The 19,737-nt window shown below is 38.5% G+C and overlaps 1 protein-coding gene across 4 annotated transcripts; it reads left to right on the top strand.

Moving 5' to 3' along the window:
• The first annotated feature begins 1,735 nt into the window (after positions 1-1,735).
• Positions 1,736-18,680, top strand: LOC122643982 (E3 ubiquitin protein ligase DRIP2-like). Of its 4 annotated transcripts, none has more exons than XM_043837569.1 (8): positions 1,736-1,889; positions 2,090-2,308; positions 3,703-3,802; positions 7,497-7,824; positions 7,956-8,392; positions 8,493-8,543; positions 16,099-16,171; positions 18,170-18,680. In XM_043837569.1, exons 2-8 carry the CDS (start codon positions 2,194-2,196, stop codon positions 18,341-18,343), a joined length of 1,278 nt encoding a protein of 425 aa, XP_043693504.1. In that variant the 5' UTR covers positions 1,736-1,889; positions 2,090-2,193; the 3' UTR covers positions 18,344-18,680. The 4 variants fall into 4 exon arrangements, with proteins under 4 accessions (XP_043693504.1, XP_043693506.1, XP_043693507.1 ...); XM_043837571.1 differs by having other exon boundaries at positions 1,749-1,884; positions 2,084-2,308; XM_043837572.1 differs by having other exon boundaries at positions 1,751-1,874.
• The last annotated feature ends 1,057 nt before the right edge of the window (positions 18,681-19,737 follow it).

The following is a 19,737-nucleotide window of genomic DNA, read 5'->3' as shown; positions in this document are numbered from 1 at the left end:
TTCACACCAACGACCAAACAATAGTGAAAACATCCACAACAACTGCATTCTAAAACAGGGAAAAAAAAAAGTAGAAGTGATCCTAATTCTTTCTCCAAATCTTACTATCTTTATTTCCCCCCTTTAAAAGTCCTTTTCACAACCTTCCCCCTACATTAAAGCCCTCTCCTTAAGCAAAGTGCGATGGAAGCAACGTATCCAAATATCTATCCTTCCTTCCCTCCTCTCCCAACTTTTTTTCAAATTTCACTTACCATTGATTTACTGATTTATGAACCTTTAAGGGGAGGCTTTGATGCTTTTTATGATAAAGAAAACGTTCCACCTAATTGTCATTCCAACCAACATCAATTATAAATTATCCGATATATCAATTAAGGTAGAGGTTTCCCACGATATCAGAGCAAGAAATCACACCAATGAGAAGGTGAGACATAGATTTGCTCGATCAGTAAAGAGGGATCTGGCTCTTCTCCTATGACCTACCCCACCTCCCTCCTTCCTACTAGACACAAACAGGGGTGGATCCCACCCGAACAGGGTGATCAAGCAAGGGTTAGGATGGTCATTTTGCCCCTATTTATGTTTGGTATGAGGGAGGGAGGGAGGGAGGTAGGGTAGGCCATAGGAGAGGAGCCGGATGCCAATAAGGAGTCCACATTTTGTCTTAGTGTTAATGTGGATCCCACTGTTTGCAGAGGATCTTTTCAAGGGTTCGGTCTTTGAAGTGTAGGACTATTTGGCTTATTTTATCTCCATGACTTTTAGAAACTTGTAATTTAAAAGGGAGAATGTGTCTAGGCGTAGCCTGCGCTGTGGCACAGAGAATGGCACCCCAATTTAAAATCCATGTGTTCTACACGTTCTTATAAGTAAAAACCTTTTTGGAAAAATGTTCACTGTGCCGGAACTGGAGGCTGCACCCAGTTACATGGGAGTTGGCAAAATGAACACCCTACACCCCTACTCCGCTCCATGTGTTTGGATGAGCCTGACTTGTGTGCTGCGGTACAGAAAACATTGCCCAACTTTATTTGTCCAAAAAACAAAATCAAACCAATCATTAGTGTTCCATACGGTGTTTTAACAATACTCAACTATGGCCCCACAAGGTGTAGTAGGACTTTAGGTGAGTGCCACGTCCACCTATCTTTGCAGGTAGTTGTTAGATAAGGATGAAACTGAAACAAAAGCTAGAGTTACTACAGTGTTAATACCACACATACATCTTAGGATAAAAAAAACCCACATCAAACCATCCAGACAAGATCAAACGATTCTAAGTAGAGATGATCAGATAAGTCACACAAGTGGCCTCCACAGATACTAATTCAATGATCAAGATGAGATCTTTGATCCCAACCTTCACATCCACGCTCCATTTAATGGAAAACTCTTTCTTACAAGTCTTAATAAGGCCTAGATTTCTCAAAGTTTGGTTCTAACTTCTAAGACTTCACAGACCAGATTGCTTTTTTGACTTTCTTAAATCCCATCTCTAGAAAAGAATATCTACACGTACAGGGACCTTAACCCCTAGCGTTCCCTGCAGTTTTCTCCAGTTTTACATTGAAGTCCTCACTAGCATGCGCCTGGGAGACACGTTTGTGTCCGCCGAAACGGCGAAATCATGAGAGTATTTAAGAAGGTAGAAGTTTCAAACTCGTGGAGTGCACTAGCCGGTCCACCCACGGCGCACTTTATCTGAGAAGCTCTGTCTCTCTCTCTCTCTCTCTTTCTCTTTCTCTCTCTAAACTTGTTGGTTGTTTTCATAAAAAACCTCTCTTTTGTCCATGCTATTTCGTCGAATCTCTCAATTCCAAGCCTCGAACGGATCATCCACGACTTGTTTGTCCAAATCCAACAAAACCCACGTCGATTTTTCGCAAGTAATTCAATCTCATTCGTGAATCACCGCCGAAAATCTGTGTTTTTTTTTTATCTCACTCCCTCGACGGATCGAGAGTATAAACTCATATATCCTCGTGTGGAACAAGCAATTGGTTTTGCTTTTGCGTTGTTCTTTGTCTTTTCGTCGTCTGTTTCTTTCGTGATTTCTCATGGTTTATCATTCTGAATGCTGTTGCAGAGAGGGGAATATGAACTCAAATCTCGTTCTTTCTTGTGTATGGATTACATGCATCTTATTGGTACGTTCGTGAAACTGTTCCGACGGGTTGCGAGGTTTGGGAGATGACGAGTCAGGTGGTGAAGGTTCGGAAGGCCACTCTTGCTTCGTGCATGACATGCCCTCTCTGTCACAAGCTATTGAGGGACGCTACCACCATATCGGAATGCCTTCATACGTGTGAGTCTCTCACCTCTGTTTCTTCATTTTCTAAATCTTGTTTCCTTCAATCTATTTCTTGATTCTGTTCCTTCGTATTGTTAACTTACATGAACTTTGTTTCTAATATTTTGCGTTTTTATGATCTGGGTGTTTCGTATTTTGCATTATTGCAATATGGGTCTGTCGTATTACGCGTTATCGTGATCTGGGTTTCTCATACTCTACAAAATTGAGGCTTAGCTAGAGAAAGGGGAAGGGATTACGAGAGAAGGTGTTGTTTTGCTTTATCATCTTTGCTACGTTCGACCTGCTGATACGATTAAACTTACCAAAATTAAGAAACCAGTGTCGTTTTTCTTAGTCATTAATGACTATCGAAGAGAACTTGGTTCCGAGCAAATGTGAGTTCAGGGTGTTTAACTTTCTAATTTTGTGGTTTACAATGTAATAACGGGTGGCGTATTTGTAAAATAGTTTTGCTAATAGGAAATTCGTTGATCAAGCATGTACCCATGAAGACAAGAAACGAACACTTGAAACTGGTGGTGTGTTTTGAAAATAGAAATTGTTTGTGGTAAGTGGTAACGATTAATGCAAGAAAGTATCCTGGAAAAGGATCTAGTTAGTAGAACGAGTAGGGATTCAATTTTTCTTAATCATACTTCTTGGTTCTGAAGTGAAATGCTGTTCCTCCCATGGTTCCACTCCACTTATGCAAACTTCCTACATTTTTACAGTTGAAACACCAATCAAAGTAATTTAATTTTGACAGATGAAACAGCTTGAGGTCAATACATTTCCCTTCAGGTGGATTTTCTCTCACAAGCGAATTTTGGAAAATTGGAACTTTGGTCAATCTACTTTTTCTTATGTTGTGATTCCTTTTGTTTGGAATATGTCTAACTAGGTATCTCTGATTTTTCCTTTTTACTCCTTAATATGTGTTTCAAATGGAATCAGTTTATAGATCTGAGGAGAAGTCAACATAAATAAGAGGAACCTTCTGCACACTTTTCCTGGTAGAAGCAACTTGATTGTTGCAGCTTTACAAGTTTGTGGGAAGGGATCTAGGTTTATGTTTTCGTAAGCATTTTGTGTGGGCAATGCCTTGTTGGATTGCAATTCATTCTGTTGTTTTATGAACATCCAAATAGACTCTAAGGAGTAGTTGAATTCAGGAATTAGTTTTGAACTTGTCATGCACTAATATGTGTCTCCTCTTTATAGTTTCCCACCATTTTCCTTCTTCCATCCTTTAACTAACAAATCAGAGGCAAATTAAGTACCTTATCCCTTACAATGTTGATGTAAATCATATATCAAGTTGAATATTCAAGATTCATCCTTTCGGAAGTTGTTGTAGACTCTATATGGTCAATATCTGATACTTGTATTTTTTAAATTGAAATCAGTTTGCAGGAAGTGCATATTTGAGAAACTTACAGATGAGGAAGTAGATTGCTGTCCGATTTGCAAAATAGATCTGGGTTGTGTTCCGGTGGAGAAGCTCAGGTTAGCTCTTTTTTTTTTTTTTTTCTTGTTCTGCTAAATATATAACATATCATCAGTTACTTCATACATGTTATGCATATAATTATACATATTGTTGAGTTTCTGTATGCATATTATGGTTCTCTCTACTTGATGAAGGTCATTATATACCTAAAATATTTTTTTTTTGGGTGAACAGAAAATTATATTAAAGAAAAAGAAAAAAGAAAACAACACATCAGCCACAAAGGCTAGACAAGGGAAAATCCCAAACAAAAGGAACAAAATAATCTTCCAAAGGATGATATATTACCTAAAGTTAGTTTGCAAGTACAAGTGTACGGATCTGAGTGCTCTACTTTTTTTTATGCTGTATCAACATATGATATTTTGTTAACTTACTTGGCTCTCTAGGACTCTGTCTACATCCATAATCGAATTTGACATGTTATACTTTGTTTTGGATTTGCCAAAAATATAAATATTGACTCCTTTTTTAATGCAAAATATAGAAAGTTTCAAAATTTTGATGAATATTAGGCGCTATACTGTCCTGGATATACATAATCACAATATTGCTTATTATGGATAAGATATTAAATAAGTTAAAAAAATAATAATTGTCAAAGTGTATTATTTTTAAGAAATATGATACATGCACAAATTCCTTATTTGTGACAGTTATTTAATATGTTTTAGGTTCCTTATTAATAGGGATTACCTGTATGAGGTGGTTATTTATATGTAGGGAGTGAGTTGTACGGTTATCTAGCAGTAACACGTAGTGGGAGTAGTTTTAATTACTTGTAACTGCTATATAAAGGGCGTACCCAGTGCATGAGGCTCCCGCCACTGTGGGGTCTGGGGAGGGTCATAATGTACGCAGCCTTACCCCTGCTTTGCGGAGAGGCTGTTTCCAGAGACTCGAACCCGTGACCACTTGGTCACAATGGAGCAACCTAACCGTTGCACCAAGTTCCACCTTCTTGTAATTGCTATATATAGTAGAAATTAATGGAATGGAGAGACTTTGATTTGTTAAATCCTAAATTATCTCTTGGAATTATCCGAGAAGAGGTCGACTACCTCCCTATACGCCAGACGCCCTTGCTTCGTCTACAAAGCAAAACCCTATCCTATTTTATCTCTTTCTCCCTCTTTCTCTGCCTATTATTTTTCTCTTTTTCTTATTTTAGTTTTATATTATCTTACACGTAACAAATGGCATCAGAGCCCAGCACCAAGGTCCACCCTCTTGTATTTGCTATATATAGTTGATAATTAATGGAATGGAGAGACTTTGATTTGTTAAGTCCTAAATTATCTCTTGGAATTATTCGAGAAGAGGTCGGCTACCTCCCAATAAGCCAGATGCCCTTGCTTCGTGCGTAAAGCAAAACCCTATCCTATTTTATCTCTTTCTCCCTTTTTCTCTGCCTATTATTTTTCTCCTTTTCTTCTTTTATTTTTAGATTATCTTACACGCAACAAATGGCATCAGAGCCAGGCACGACGGAGGAAATCTACCGTCCTAGGTCTATATTGGAGTATCCTCCTCTGTTTAACGACTTAAAACAAGGGTGGTTGGAAGAGATTTGTTCAGCAAAGATTGACCGTCCCGGGTCCGTACGGGATTTTCATCAAGTTCTTCAAGCATTGTTGGACCGACGAGTTCGTGGGTGTAACATCCAATTCATATCCATTTGCAATCGGCGGAAGCAACTTGGGAATTATCCCAACAAGATTTGGGATCCGGGTGGGAATTATTTAAATTTTATTGGTGCAGTCTTTCGTTTCCTACAATTGGTCTTGAGGACTAGACCAAACTCAAGGAGAATGGAGATGATATGTGCACAAATTCCTTATTTGTAGCAGTTATTTAATATGTATTGGTTCCTTATTAATAGTAGTTATTTAATAGTGATTACTTGTTTGAGGTGGTTACTTATATGTAGGGAGTGAGTTGTACGACTATCTAGTAGTTAACACGTAGTGGGAGTAGTTTTAACTACTTGTAATTGCTATATATATTAGATAATTAATGGAATGGAGAGACTTTGATTTATTGAATCCTAAATTATCTCTTGGAATTATCCGAGAAGAGGTCGGCTACCTCCCAATAAGCCAGGCACCCTTGCTTCACCCATAAAGCAAAACCCTATCCTATTTTATCTCTTTCTCCCTCTTTCTCTCCCTATTATTCCTCTCTTATTCTTATTTTATTTTTAGATTATCTGGCATCTAACAAAATACAACTCAATTCAACTTAACTGAGCCTCATCCCAACTAAATGGGTTGTCTACATTGATCTTGTTTCACCATTCAACTCTATTGAAAGCCATAGTTGTTGACCCTAATCCATCCATGTCTTCTTCACTATTTCCCCCAAAGTCATTTGAGGTCTAGCCCTTGCTCTCTCTTCCAATCTAAATTATAATAAATAAAAAAATCAAGTATGCTATTCACACCCCCCCCCCCCCCAAAAAAAAGAGAGCTTATCAGTTATAATTATAAACTGAGTATTCAGATGATAAGTTGAATTTAGTTGTCAGTATGGAAAATATTTTATATTTAACAAATGGAGCCATTATCTGGAAATCTATGAAAGATAGCAGCATGCTGCAAAGGTTTCTAGAATTAAATTTTATGGGGACCATATGAAACATGAATCTGTAATTGTGAACATAAAAGAAGCATGACCCTACCACACTCAAAACTGGTTATCATTGCTGGCTACCTAAGTAGTATGGGTGCTGAATGTCCAGATGCCCATTTGTATCCAGCACAGTGACTTTTAAGAAACATAGCTGGGGGACGTTAAACATAAAAATCTAACCTTATGGTTCTTGTATAGGAAAAATAACAAATCAGAAGACAAGAAGGGGGGTGGGGGGGCGGAACTTGATCTAGAACAAGATAGAGGACAAAAAACATTAGAGAGAAAAAAAAGGATGAACTCATTAAGCCTTATCCCACCTGCTTGTGATCAGCTATTTATCCTGTCAACGATAATCCATTGCATGGTAGGTCATGTTGCTGTAAGTTCATAAAATAACAAATAATTGATATAGGAATAAGAACAATGATGGTACAGAGTGTTAATGTCCAACAGGAACAACTGTGTAAAAGTTAATATACACTTAAATAGATTAAAGAAGTGAAATTGTATAACATGGAAAAGTTTTGAAAAAAATATCTTCTGTATATGGCAGTGAATAGTTTCTTCATTAAAGAAACTGCATGTTTGTTTCTCAGACTCTCCTGGTTGGGGGGTGCCTGTTGAATTCATGCACAACCAGTTGCTGGCCCATTGGGACTGAGGAGCCTATGAGTTTGTTATGGGTCCATTGGGTATGATTTTGGCCTCTGATTGGCTTGTTTGTTCCACAACTTTCACTAAAATACCGTTTTCCATTTAAAATAAACATTCAGTGTTTTTGTATTGAAATGTTAATCCCAAGTTCCTGACTCTTAAAAGAATGTTCAAATCGATAGCAGATACAGATAAGTTGTATTTTTATTTTATTTTGCCCTAGTTTTCGGAGTAGGCTGATTCTTTTGTTCTGTTTCTGCTTCCATAAACTAAGTACTGCCAAAAACTGCAGGTAGCTTGTGACCATCACTAAATTTTTAGCCCTTCCTTTTGGCCGATCAGAGGTTTCTGTTATATGTCCCATGTATATTGAAAAATTTGCATTGCTATTGTAATCTGCAGGCCGGACCATAATTTGAATGATGTAAGGTCAAAGATTTTCCCTTTCAAAAGGAGAAAGGTTAAGGCACCTGAAGTTGTACCTTCATTGCCAGTTAGAAGAAAGGAGAGATCACTCTCATCACTGGTTGTCAGCACTCCCAGAGTGTCCACACAGACTGGCTTGACTGGAAGAAGAACAAAAGCTGTTGCAAGAAAGTCTACCGCTTTACGAGGATCCAGTTTTACTATTGAGGATCCAGTTAAAAAAGAGGAGGATGCTGAGGAAGATCAGCCAGGGAGCTCAAGCTCTCCTGAGACCCTAAACAAGATTGTTCAAACTAGAAGGCAGGTAAGGGAGGGTATTGGTTAATTGATGCTAATCTGCAAATAATAGTTCTATTATAATTTTTTCCATATATTTATTCTTTTTTCTTTTTCATTTACTAACACTTTGCATGCTTCATTATTATACTGGTGTAGAATTCTTCTATTGCCGAGTGTTCTAACCACCACCTGCCCAATAAAGAGGTGGAGAATGGTACTGAGCCATGGGCTGGAAAAGTTGACTGGAAACCCTTAAACTGCCTGGTTGAAGCTGCAAATAGAACGAAGTCTTTTAAGTCACAAAATTCTGTTGCCAAATCAGAACTGCCGTCTGCCTCTGACAGTGAAGTGCATGTTCCCAAAAGCAAGGTTAAGGAACAGGCAAACAAATCAAAAGTCCAGGACACCAAAACTAGCACTGTTGCACCTCCAGGATCTGGGAAACCTAGAAAGCTCCATGGGATTAGCCGAAAAAGAGCATCTGCTTCGAGGGAGCTGGGCATGTCTGCGCAAACTGTGCTTGATGCTCGGGGTGTTAAACGTGACAGAAGAGCTAGTCCAATCTGGTTCTCCTTAATGGCTTCTGAAGACCAGTGAGAAATAATCTCCTCTGGGATTTGTAGTTTTTTTGAGATAGAAATAATATATTTTTTTTTGGAGGGGGAGTTCCTAATACCATGCTAAACATTTCAGGGAAGGAGATGCACCATTGCCACAGATACCTTCTTGTTACCTGAGGATTAAGTGAGTTCCTTAGGCCCCAGTGCCTACTTTCTATTCTTCAGTCTTGCTTTAATTTTGTTCAGCATTTTAGTTTTCTTATAATGTAGTCGCTTAAAATGGTCTATAATAATAAACAGTTCACGCATGGTTCTTTTGTTGTCACATGCTAATTTTGTGTTTGTAGAAGTGTTAGTATGATATGTCACCCAGATACTTTCTGTAGTGAATTGTGTTCTGGTGCAACAGCCTTTTGGCTTACCTTTTTTATCACCTTTTTATTCTTTTTCCATTTGAGTGGGGGCGGGGAGTCTATTTCTTTGCCGTACCTTGCTGTTTGCTGTCCTGACAACAAAACTCTGATGCCAAAAATCCCGACGACAAAACCAGCACCACAAGTGTTGAGCAAACAGATGAAAACCTGCTCCATGAGCTTTAACAAGAAAGAAAAAAAACCAGCATCACAAGAGTTAGATGATGTGATGCAAGATTGTGACCCTAACCCAGCAAGTCAGAGAAGTAGAACCTAAGCATGTTAGTAAAAAAGGGATGGTTCAGTTGATAAAACTTTACATTTCAACCATCCCTGCAGCCTTTAGTTGGGGCTTTAAGGCCAAACTCCTTGACACCTTGTTGGGAAGATACTACGTAATTCTTGTTGCTTTGGTTCTTGACTCCTATTTTTGGTCTTTTCTCCATTAGATTCAGGAACCTAGACCTATGACTCATGATTCTTTTCAACTACGCCATTAATAAATTTAATGAAACGATGGAGATGGAATATAACTCTTTCAAGCATTCATCCAAATAAATAAAGCTTTTTGAAACACATCCTAATTGCCACTACAGGTACTGACTGAAACATTTTATAATTTTTAACCTACCCCTTCCTACTATGATTCTTATTTATGCTGCTATATGCTGTTTGGTTCACAAGGATGAGTTCCTTTATACCTGCACTAATATGTTTTCTTCAGTTACGTATTAGCATCAGTCTATTTTTGCATGTTATTTCTTGAAGATGCATATATTTTCTACAGAGATTCATGACCTGAATGTTTAATTGAATAATGAAGAGATAAAGGAGGAAATTTAACAGATACAGGTTGATCAGGTGAGCTCTGGATTGGTGAGGAATGTCAACTGCTTATTTAGTTGAGTTTGCTATGATCTAAAGGGAATTTGGTTTGATGTTCAATTGATTGTGGAGGGCTGATAGGAATGGGTTAGAAGCAAAACAGTAGCATTTTGCAGATGATCAATTGGTTGAAATAAGATTTATAGCTGGTGAACTCTAAATCCAGAAAATTAGGGATAGGGTTTTAGTGAGAATTTAGACTTTGAACCAGGGTTTGAAATTAAAGCTGGGAATTGTGATTGATTTAGATTGGAGATGTAGCAGACTTCGGAATGTTCGTGCAGGTTTTCTCTGTTGGTCATAGGTGAAAACATGGGGTAGGGATATTCTTTTCATTGGAATCCAAGGACTGTTAATGGGATGGCTGATGAATTGGCAAAAGAGCATAAATTGAGATTTAAATCCCTTGTTTTCTCAAGGCACCAGGGGAAGTATCTGAGCAATGTATAATAGGGAGAGAGAGAGAGAGAGAGCGAATACGGAAAGTAGTTAAAAAATTAGGAACTTACTCTTGACCCATGGTAGAATGTACTTGTGCCCTACACTTGGTTGATGTTTTATAGAGTCACTTTGGGATCGCATGTAGTTCTGCCATCTGCACAACTCAATTATTAATTTATGCAGAATGCATTAGTCATCTGTGTGGTGGAGGCTTTCTGATTGGAAACTGAAGATGAGTTTCATCTTGTGGTTGTTAATGGGTATCCAATTGCTGACTTACCCCCAAGCCCCTGTCCCAATTAGTAGGGTCAGGGTCCAATTTCTGTTACAAGGTCAATGTCAGATTGGCCTTCGAATCATGTTAAAGGACCTATTCAGGTTTCAGGGGTCCAATTTAGTTAACCTGTTAGATATCCAGTGGTATTGCATACCTGTTGACTAGTAAGTTACTGACAGAATAGGTGTTAATGCATTCATGTTAAAATAAAACTTTGGCTGTAGTTTTTAACATTTTACGCCCTAACCCATTGAATTGGACTTCTAAACTGTTAATTGCTACTCCTCCACTGCCCAACATCCACTTCCCTCTTTCGGGGGATGAAATTCTAAGTTGCTATCTTCTTTTATAATGTCCCAATTGATGGAAGGCACTACTAGCAACCATGTGATTGTGCTTATTTTTTTATGTTCATGGAATCTCTGATGTGTGATATCTTCGATAATTGGCTTTAATCCTTTAAATATGAGACAGATGGCAAAATGTTGCCTGTTGTGCTTGTCCTGGAACTGAAGCATACAGTTGGGGCCTTAGGACTAAGCTAGCCCCTACCCAAACCTTCCTGTTTACATTGGTGTTCTTGTGGATTGTTGTACCAGATAGTTGGACCATCCACCACTTAGCCCAAATTATCTGGTCCCAATTCAAGAGTGATAGGATCTGAAAATCTAGATTAAGGATCTCAGATGCAAGCAGGCCCAATAATCAAATTTGTGATCAGATCTGAGATAAAGGAAGAAATTGCGTTGTCAAGGGAAGAAATCAGTTTTTGATGGAAGGGGAGGGAAGAGAGATGAGATCAATCTTCTTGGGAGGAAGAATAGAGAAGAAGAAAACAGAAGAGAAGAGAAGAGAAGAAATCAGATTTGGGATACCAATCCTGTATGCACTGCTCAACAGCACCAAAACTCTTAGAAAAAAACTCATATTCTTTATTCAAATCATCTCTAATTGATGGGGGGATGTATTACATATATATAGACCTAAAATTCCTAATTTGACTCATAAAAGAACTCCTAATCACTTTAATACATGCAATAAAATAAATAAACTCAAAACAGAATTCTATCTAGCTATTGAGTATCCTAATCTAACTCAAACACTCAATTTAACTATTAATCCCGTGCACTGACATTATCCCCAAGTTATGGGCTTATATATTAGTCCCAACACTATACAGGTGAGAGGTATTTGATGTCTGAAACAACCACTGGCAGAGAAGGGCAAACATGATCTAAAACTTGGTTCTGCAACTCACTCATACAGTAAGGTTTGGGATGGGAATCCACAGGTAAAGTCTCCCTGAAGTAGGGCTTCCTTTGCCCCAGACTTTCTCGATGATAAGGGCTGATTCGATGGAACTCAAATCAATTGTAAGGGCTGTTACTACTGCCCAGAAAAGAAGAAGAATGAAGGAGAGAGACCACATGGTAGAGAAGGGGGTATCACTGGGAGAAGAAGAAGAATAGAAGAAACGATGCAAGAGAGAGGGGGGGACATGGTCACATGACCCTGTTGTACCAATCTGGTAACAAAACAAATCAAAATTCTATTCATCAAATCTGCCCAACGAATTCGGTTACAACTTACAAGCATATTTATAAAAAATGAAATTAAGTGTCCTAATTGAAGTCTAGAATAGAAGTAGAATTAAAATCAACTTCCTAATTACTTCCTAAAACCTAAACTAATAAAAATAGAGACTAAATAAAGCTCAAATCCCTACCCAAATAAAAGATTACATATATTTCCCAAATAAAATAATTCCTAAATATCCTACTGAACCTAAAAACCCATGGACCCGGTTCGTCTTCATATGAGTCCTCCAATGGATTTAACCCGGTCCAAGAAATTGCTCATTCATCAACTCCCCTGGTGTTGAGAAAAACTCGACCACGAGTTGATGCAGATTTATCACCAAATTGGGCTTCTTTTATTAGGAATAAGTTTAGGGTTAGGTTATATACATGTTGGGCCTTTGATCCCATGGGTTTTCTATGTAATAAGCCACTTTTATGGGCCTAAAATATGGATAATCAGGTTGAATACGGGATTAGATAGTTTAGTCCTATACTTAGTTTTATGTTCATGTTTTTAATGTTTTAAATTGAACCGGTCAAAGCTGATTTGAACCAGTGGTTCAATTTAAGTGATTTTATTAGTTTTCTTTTAAGTATTTAAGTGGGGCTGGATTAGGACTCTATTTTGAATCTATTTCAGTTTCCTAGTCAATTTAAGTTACCTAATAGGTTAAGGATTGGGTTAGGCCTTTCCTTTTTAATGTAGGAGTCTAATTTTGAGTCTTTTATATAAGGTTGTAAGGGCAAAGCATTGAACACGAATTTGATTAATAAAATAGCTTTTGCTTGCTGCCATTGCTGCTGCTGTCTTGCTCTATTGAGTGTTGCCTTGTGAGTAATATCAAGGTGAAGGGACTGGTGGATCTCCAGTTGACTCCTTGCGTCTTATAGACCGGGAGGATCTGTTATAAGGGACTGGTGGATCTCCAGTTGACTCCTTGCATCTTTTAGATCAGGAGGACCTGTTTCTAATCTTCAAGTTGTTGTCATTGAAGACCTGCAACTCCAAGTAAGTATTTGACATTATTAGCCATTACCCTTCTTCTCCTAATCCTCTAAACCCAGCCCCATCGATTCCCATTGCCAATACTCAATCCTTATTACCGTCCTCATCCATCATTAAAACCATAGATCCATTAGAACCCTAAAACCTGCAACTATTCTTCATCCCTTCTAGAAGGTCACATGCAAGGTGATTTTTGCGAGAATTCTGCCCAGCCAAATCTAACCGTTAGAACCTGCTAAAATTTTGATTGAATCTTATTCTAACTCTAAGAGAGACTTGATTCAAATTTCAGCACCATTCACCCAGCCGATTGTCTGGAATTACACTTTTACCCCTCTCTCCTACTTCTACTAGGAAACCTCCATTACTCCCGATTTAACCATCTGATTTAGTTGTAACGTTCAACATATATTCTCCTCCACCCTACCCACACTCGACCTAAATATTCAGCCCATTCAACCACCTGATTTCCTGTTATTATAAACCCTAGATTCCATCATTCTCCACCTTTCAAAACACTAATCCTGGTTGTTGCCCAGATCCATCTAACCTACTTCCACCCATCCAAAACTCTTAAAACCTAGTTCATTAGACTCCCCTACACCTGCCTAGCTTTACCATATAGGATACCTATCCATTAATTATCCTAACCCTAACCCTAAATTTGACCTAAAACATCAATTCTGCCTCCACCGAACCAGCAGCTCAACAGGTCCTGGTTTGTTTGGCTCCTAGTAGGTCTCCTACCTATCTAGGACTACATTACGAGTTTTATAAAATGAAAGGATCAACATCACTCGATCAGCATCCACAATCAACAGCTTTGATGGGGCAATGATCCAGCGCATCTCACGATCAACCGTCACGATCTCTTGATGGTCGTTAGCGAACGACATCGGGGGAACCTGATCATGGGATTTCACAACTAAAATCGGACTGTCGATCAAGCCTTCAACTGCAACTTTGATCGAACCGTGCACTTTCGCTTGATCGCTACTCTCATTGGCCACTTTTTCTATCACCATAGATTCCTCCTCTAAGGCTTCTAGCACGCTGCACATTTTATCACAGAAGCGGTTGGTGCTATCTGTAAGCTTTCGAAAACCCAATCGAAAATCTGATTTGATATCGGACAATCCATCTCGATATTCCTTCGCGAACCGCTCCAAAAGAATAATAAATTCAGGGTCGATCATCATCAAGGATTTTGGCTCTGATACCAAATAATAATAATTAGAATTATTGTGTAGGGATGAACTTGGAAGCAAAGTTGAGACATGGGACATGAAGGATTTTTTAAGTAATAAAGGAAGGGGTATTTTAGGAAACTCGGCAAATAAAAGAAGTAAAACCAAAATTGTGGGCTGAGGGAGTCTTCTTCAACCTGGCAAACAGAGGTGGTAAAAAACCATGGAACAAGACCGGGTTCGAGTGGAATATCTCAATCAATAGAGCTCTTGTCAACCTGAAATTCCAAGCAAGGCATCGTAACACTTAGGCCTGTTGAAATCCTCCAATCACAGCCCCAAATAGTACATGGAAAAGAAGGTTTGAGACCTGCAACTAAGCCTGGCGGTAAACAAAAATCAGATCTGAAAGTTTAGTTTGATTATCTCAGGAAGAAAAGATTCTGGAAGTAATACTCCAAGGTTTGGGTCGCCTAGGGAAGGGGTTCCTTCGACCCTAATCTCAGGGAGAAAAGAGAAGAAGAAAAGGAGGAGGAAGGAGAAAGAGGTCACACGACCATTGCTATTGTACCATACCGTTATGATAAACAAATTAACTAATCAATTCATCAAATCTGAAGATAAACGATGGTTACAAGAGTATTTAAAGATAAAATAAGAGACTCCTAACACATTTAATCCTAATCCTTGATTAAAACTCAAACGGGACTCTTAACTTGGACTCTAAACTGAATTAAACTTGTACTCAAACTCTTTTAATGCTTAGCCAACTGAAATTAAAACAAAATTATTAGATAAACCCAATGAATAAATCTAAAATAAATAAATAATTAATTATCCTATTAAAACTAAAACTTAATTGGACCCGGTTCATCTCCGTCTGGGTACCCAAATGGGTTTGGGTCAGTGCACCTGCATCAACTCTCCCAGTGTTGAGAAAAACTCGACCACGAGTTTTAAAATATGAAAGGATCAGCATCATTCGAACAACATCCACAGGGAACAACTTTGATGGGGGCAATGATCCAGCGCATCTCATGATCAATCGTCACGATCTTCTGATGGTCGTTTGCAAACGACGCCTCTTCAATGGGAATCTGATCGTGGGGTTTCACAACTGAAATCAGACCGTCAATCAGTTCTTCAACTGCAATTTTGATCGGACTGTTCACCCCCGCTTGATCGCCACTCTCTTTGTCCACCTTTTCCATCACCACTGATCCGTCTTCTAAGGTATCCAGCACACTACATACTTTATCACAGCATCGTTTGGTACTTTCAGTAAGCTTTCGAAAATCTGATCAAAGATGTCGAGATTCTAATCGGAGTTCCAACAAGCCATCATCAAATATCTCCTTAAGCCTCTCCACAAGAGCAATAAGTTTAGGGTCGAACATCATTCAGATTCAAGGACTTCAGCTCTGATACCAATGCGATCTGAAAATATAGATTAAGGATCTCAGATGCAAGCAGGCCCAATAATCAAATCTGTGATCAGATCTGAGATAAAGAAAGAAAGGGCATTGTTATGGGAAGAAATCAGATTGATGGAAGGGGAGGGAAGAGAGATGAGATCAATCTTCTTGGGAGGAAGAAGAGAGAAGAGAAATTAGATTTGGGATACCAATCCTGTATGCACTACTCAACAGCACCAAAACTCTTCGAAAAAACTCATATTCTTTACTCAAATCATAGAATCCCGTCTCTCTTTTATTTCAATCTTTTTGTTGATTATTCAGGACTTGGCTTTTTTTTTTTCTCCGCTTTTTTTAGGGGGGTGTTTGGGGTGGTGTTTCTTTTTCACAAGATTTGGATTATACATATAAGACACTGCTTACATGGTGTCATCAAGATATGGTAGCAATACTGTTTACAACAACATTATTTAATACTTTTTGCAATTTTTTTCTCCATATGAAATGTTGGTGCTAACATCTTTTAATGTTGTAGGGATGGTAATGTACCTGTTTCGTTTATCCATAAGTACCTCATGAAGAAACTTGATCTTAAAAGTGAAACTGAGGTGAGTTCATCTTTTTCTCCACCTGAGAAAGTAAACCAAAGTGAATTTAGTGTGTATTTTACCATTTCTATATTGTAGGTAGGATAAGATAAGATAATTGGGTGTTTTATTTTGTTGTCAGAATGTTAAAAATGAGCCTTGACCTACATGCCTTTTAGTTTCGGTCATGTCAATTTTTTTTCTCCTTTTCCCTAATGAATAAAGCTTGCAAACGGAGTAAAACCAGTTAGTATATTGATGTATCTAGGCTGTACTAAAAAAAAATGCAGCCACAGGTGTAGGGATTCCCCTACACCAGCAGCACCATAGGTGTAGGGATTACCCTACACCAGCAGTAAAATCGTGGGCTGTTGATGATAGGTTTTATTTTATTAGACTTTTCTTTAGTTTCCTATTTGAGTAGTAATCCTCATTAGGAATCCTAGTATTGCTGGGAATCCTAATTAGACTTTTAGTTTCTAATTTTTGTTCAGCCATTAGGGTCTTAAGCTATATATATGTAACAGCTCTTGAGAGCCACCCACGATTGAATGAACACAGAATTTTTTTGAGCAATTGCTGAAGTCCTGAGAGAGGATAGGTGAGAGGCCTAGGGTGAGATACCCATTCCATTCCCCATCCCCTTCCATCTGTTCTTGATTCCAAACCCTAATTCTGCCCCAATCGATTGCAAGAGTTCTATCAAGTTGCTGGGATTTCTTTCAACAGATTGTTCTCATCGAGTTCTGTGGATTACAACATCATATTCGTTGCTGCCAGGGCACAACTTCATCAGCCGAACCTGCAAGAATAACCCATCATCGATCCAAGGGAATCTAGGGTTTCAAAACCCTAAAAGCTGTTCGATCTCTTCTTTCTCTTGTTCTGATCGAGTTATTAAATTTGGGGATTCATCCTACTGTGGAGAAGATTAGTCAGTCCTAATTGCAGCTTCAACAGATTACTCATTTGTGGGATTTATTTATTAATTCTCTTGTGGTTGCCAACTTGAGATCTCATCATTCTCTTCCAATCAATTTGAGATCCCATTGTTCTCTTTCTTGTTCACTGGAGGCTTTCTATTGATCCTGTCTGGGATTAGACCTATTCTGGTTCTAGTCTTATATTATATATAAGTCAAAAATCTAACCAAGCTAATGCTACAACTCGTGTCAATGTTATTTGGGGTATCATGTCACTGCCTCTCTTAATCACCTGCAGTCCCTAGCAGATGGACTTGTATCTTCCCCCCTAGTCCCCTTGGTGGTACTGTACGTAAAATGAGCAGAATGGTAATCTGATATAAGTTCACAGTGAGTCCTCATGATCACAAAACCAATTTAACTTGTGACATCAGTGCAGAGGACTACAGACTTACATATTCTGAGTCAACTAGAAGCAGGGTGTCCATGGGTGACCTGGTCCGGCCTGTGTTTGGGTGAGCCGGGCCTGGCCTGGAGATTATATTGGACCCCAGCTTGGTGAAATTAGGGCTGGGCCTGGTGCATATTGAGGGATATATGATAATATCTCGGAGAGATGTCAAGGAAGCCTTCCCTTGACGGCCCTAGTATTCCTCATAGCATTAGTTTTATTGATGTGTTATCATCTGTCCATTTGGTATTTCTCAACCCAATCCTATTTTCGTCATAGAGATATAAAACTTTAGAAATGGGTCAGAAATTCAAGTACAGTTCTACTGTTTGAAAACATGATCCTACAAGTCTGATCATGGTGGGCTATACAAAGGAGATGCATCTGGAAACTTTGACATATCTAATTCAAGGGGGTGGGGCCTTCCCATGCAATGGCTGGTTTTACCAGAGGAACCCCTGAAGATCGCTCAGAAAAGGGTGACTATCAAGGGAATTTACCTATAAAATGTTTGCGAACACAACTTCCTTTCAAAATTTGTAGCTACAAAACAATGGGTTAGCAAGTGAATTAGGGTTGATAGTCTGGTGCTGTGTTTATAGATTTGTGGATGATTCTGATCGCTTGGTTCTTTTTGTCCAATAGATTGAGATCACCTGTCGGGGGAAGCCAGTCATGCCCACATTGCAGCTGCACAACGTAGTGGATTTGTGGCTACAGATGGGATCAACATCAAAAAGAGTGCCAGCGTCTGTGGGAACCTCAGCCAAGGACTTTGTGATGGTGTTGAGGTATGGCCGGAAAGTTCGGCTCCATTAGGACAAGACATGCTTCTGCTTTTCTTCACCTGCATATGTTCACTAAGCAGAAGCCTTACGAACTTTATTGGTACCCTTTATCCCTATCTTTCGTTCAAGGAGCCTCCTTGCAAGAATTTTGGTTGTCATTTACTGCTCATTTATGCGATTGTCACCTTCCATCAGATGTGTTTCAGCTCTTTGATGCAATACCATGTTTACCTGTTTATCTCCCCCCCCCCCCCCAATTCACCTTTTCAATCAGTTCTTTTCTTATTTACTCTGTAACAAAATGAGTTGTTAGCTTTGAAATGGTAAGTTAAGGTTTCACTGATGCGTTTGAATAGGTTGAGGATCAATAAACTGCAGAATTCTTGGCCCTTCAGGTTCTGGTCCTGTTAATAATATTTTGGTTATGTTAATGTGCTTAATGAAAAAGTAAATGTTGTGGCTAAGGATGTAGATCGGTTCGGTTCAAGATGGAATGAATGTAAATCGAAACCAAACCGATTATTAATCGGTTTCAATTTTCCATACCAAAATGATTAGTAATTGGTTCGGCTAATCGATTTCCCCTTACAGGCTCTTTCTACTGGAGTTTCATAATAACTCCGTGGCATCTGCACACACAACAAACAGAGGTATCGGTGCTGAAAAATCTGAAAATTTTGGCATTGCAAGAGTGGAAGTTTATCAAATTTTACATAAACAAAACAACAATTAGAGATGACAGAGCGAGTGAACAAGAGATATAACGACTCTCTCTCATTCACAGTCACTCCCTCTCTCTCTCTTTTCTTGCCTTAAGCTTCTTTCTTGATAAGGAATAGTATAATAAATTTATTCGGTTTTTCGATTTGCAACCGATGGATTCTCAGTTAAAACTGGAATTGAACTGATTATTAGAATTTAAAACCAAAATTGAACAGATTATTACTGGTTGGTTCGATTTTGAACAACCGGTTTTGAATCGATTTATTAGTTCCGGCTCAGAATTGACACTCTTAGTTGTGGCTTCCTCTCTCTCTGCTGCTCATATGATTTTGAAGGTTCTCAACCCGGTGACTACTGATCATTAGTAATTGTTTTCGCCATTGTGGATTTGAAGTTGTCCCCTTCCATGATCATTAGAATATGGGGAAAAGATCTCCATGAAGGTGACATGGGATTAATTTTACGGGTTTTCTTCTCGTTACTATACTTAGTAAAGTATAAGGTTTCACTATTCGCTACACGACAATACATGGGTTAGTCCATGTGATAGAAGACTAGATAAGCATTTATTTGGAATAATTTCAGCTTAAAATGAGTAGGGGAAGTAAGTAAAATTTCATGTTGTATTTTATATTCTTCCATTTAATGGTATGTTTGCAATTTTACTAAAACTTTTAATTTTAAAGGAAATAGAAAATTTTC

This window comes from Telopea speciosissima, chromosome 10, assembly GCF_018873765.1.
Source record: "Telopea speciosissima isolate NSW1024214 ecotype Mountain lineage chromosome 10, Tspe_v1, whole genome shotgun sequence".
NCBI classification, from domain to species: Eukaryota; Viridiplantae; Streptophyta; class Magnoliopsida; order Proteales; family Proteaceae; genus Telopea; species Telopea speciosissima.
This window is presented reverse-complemented; position numbering and strand designations above follow the sequence as displayed.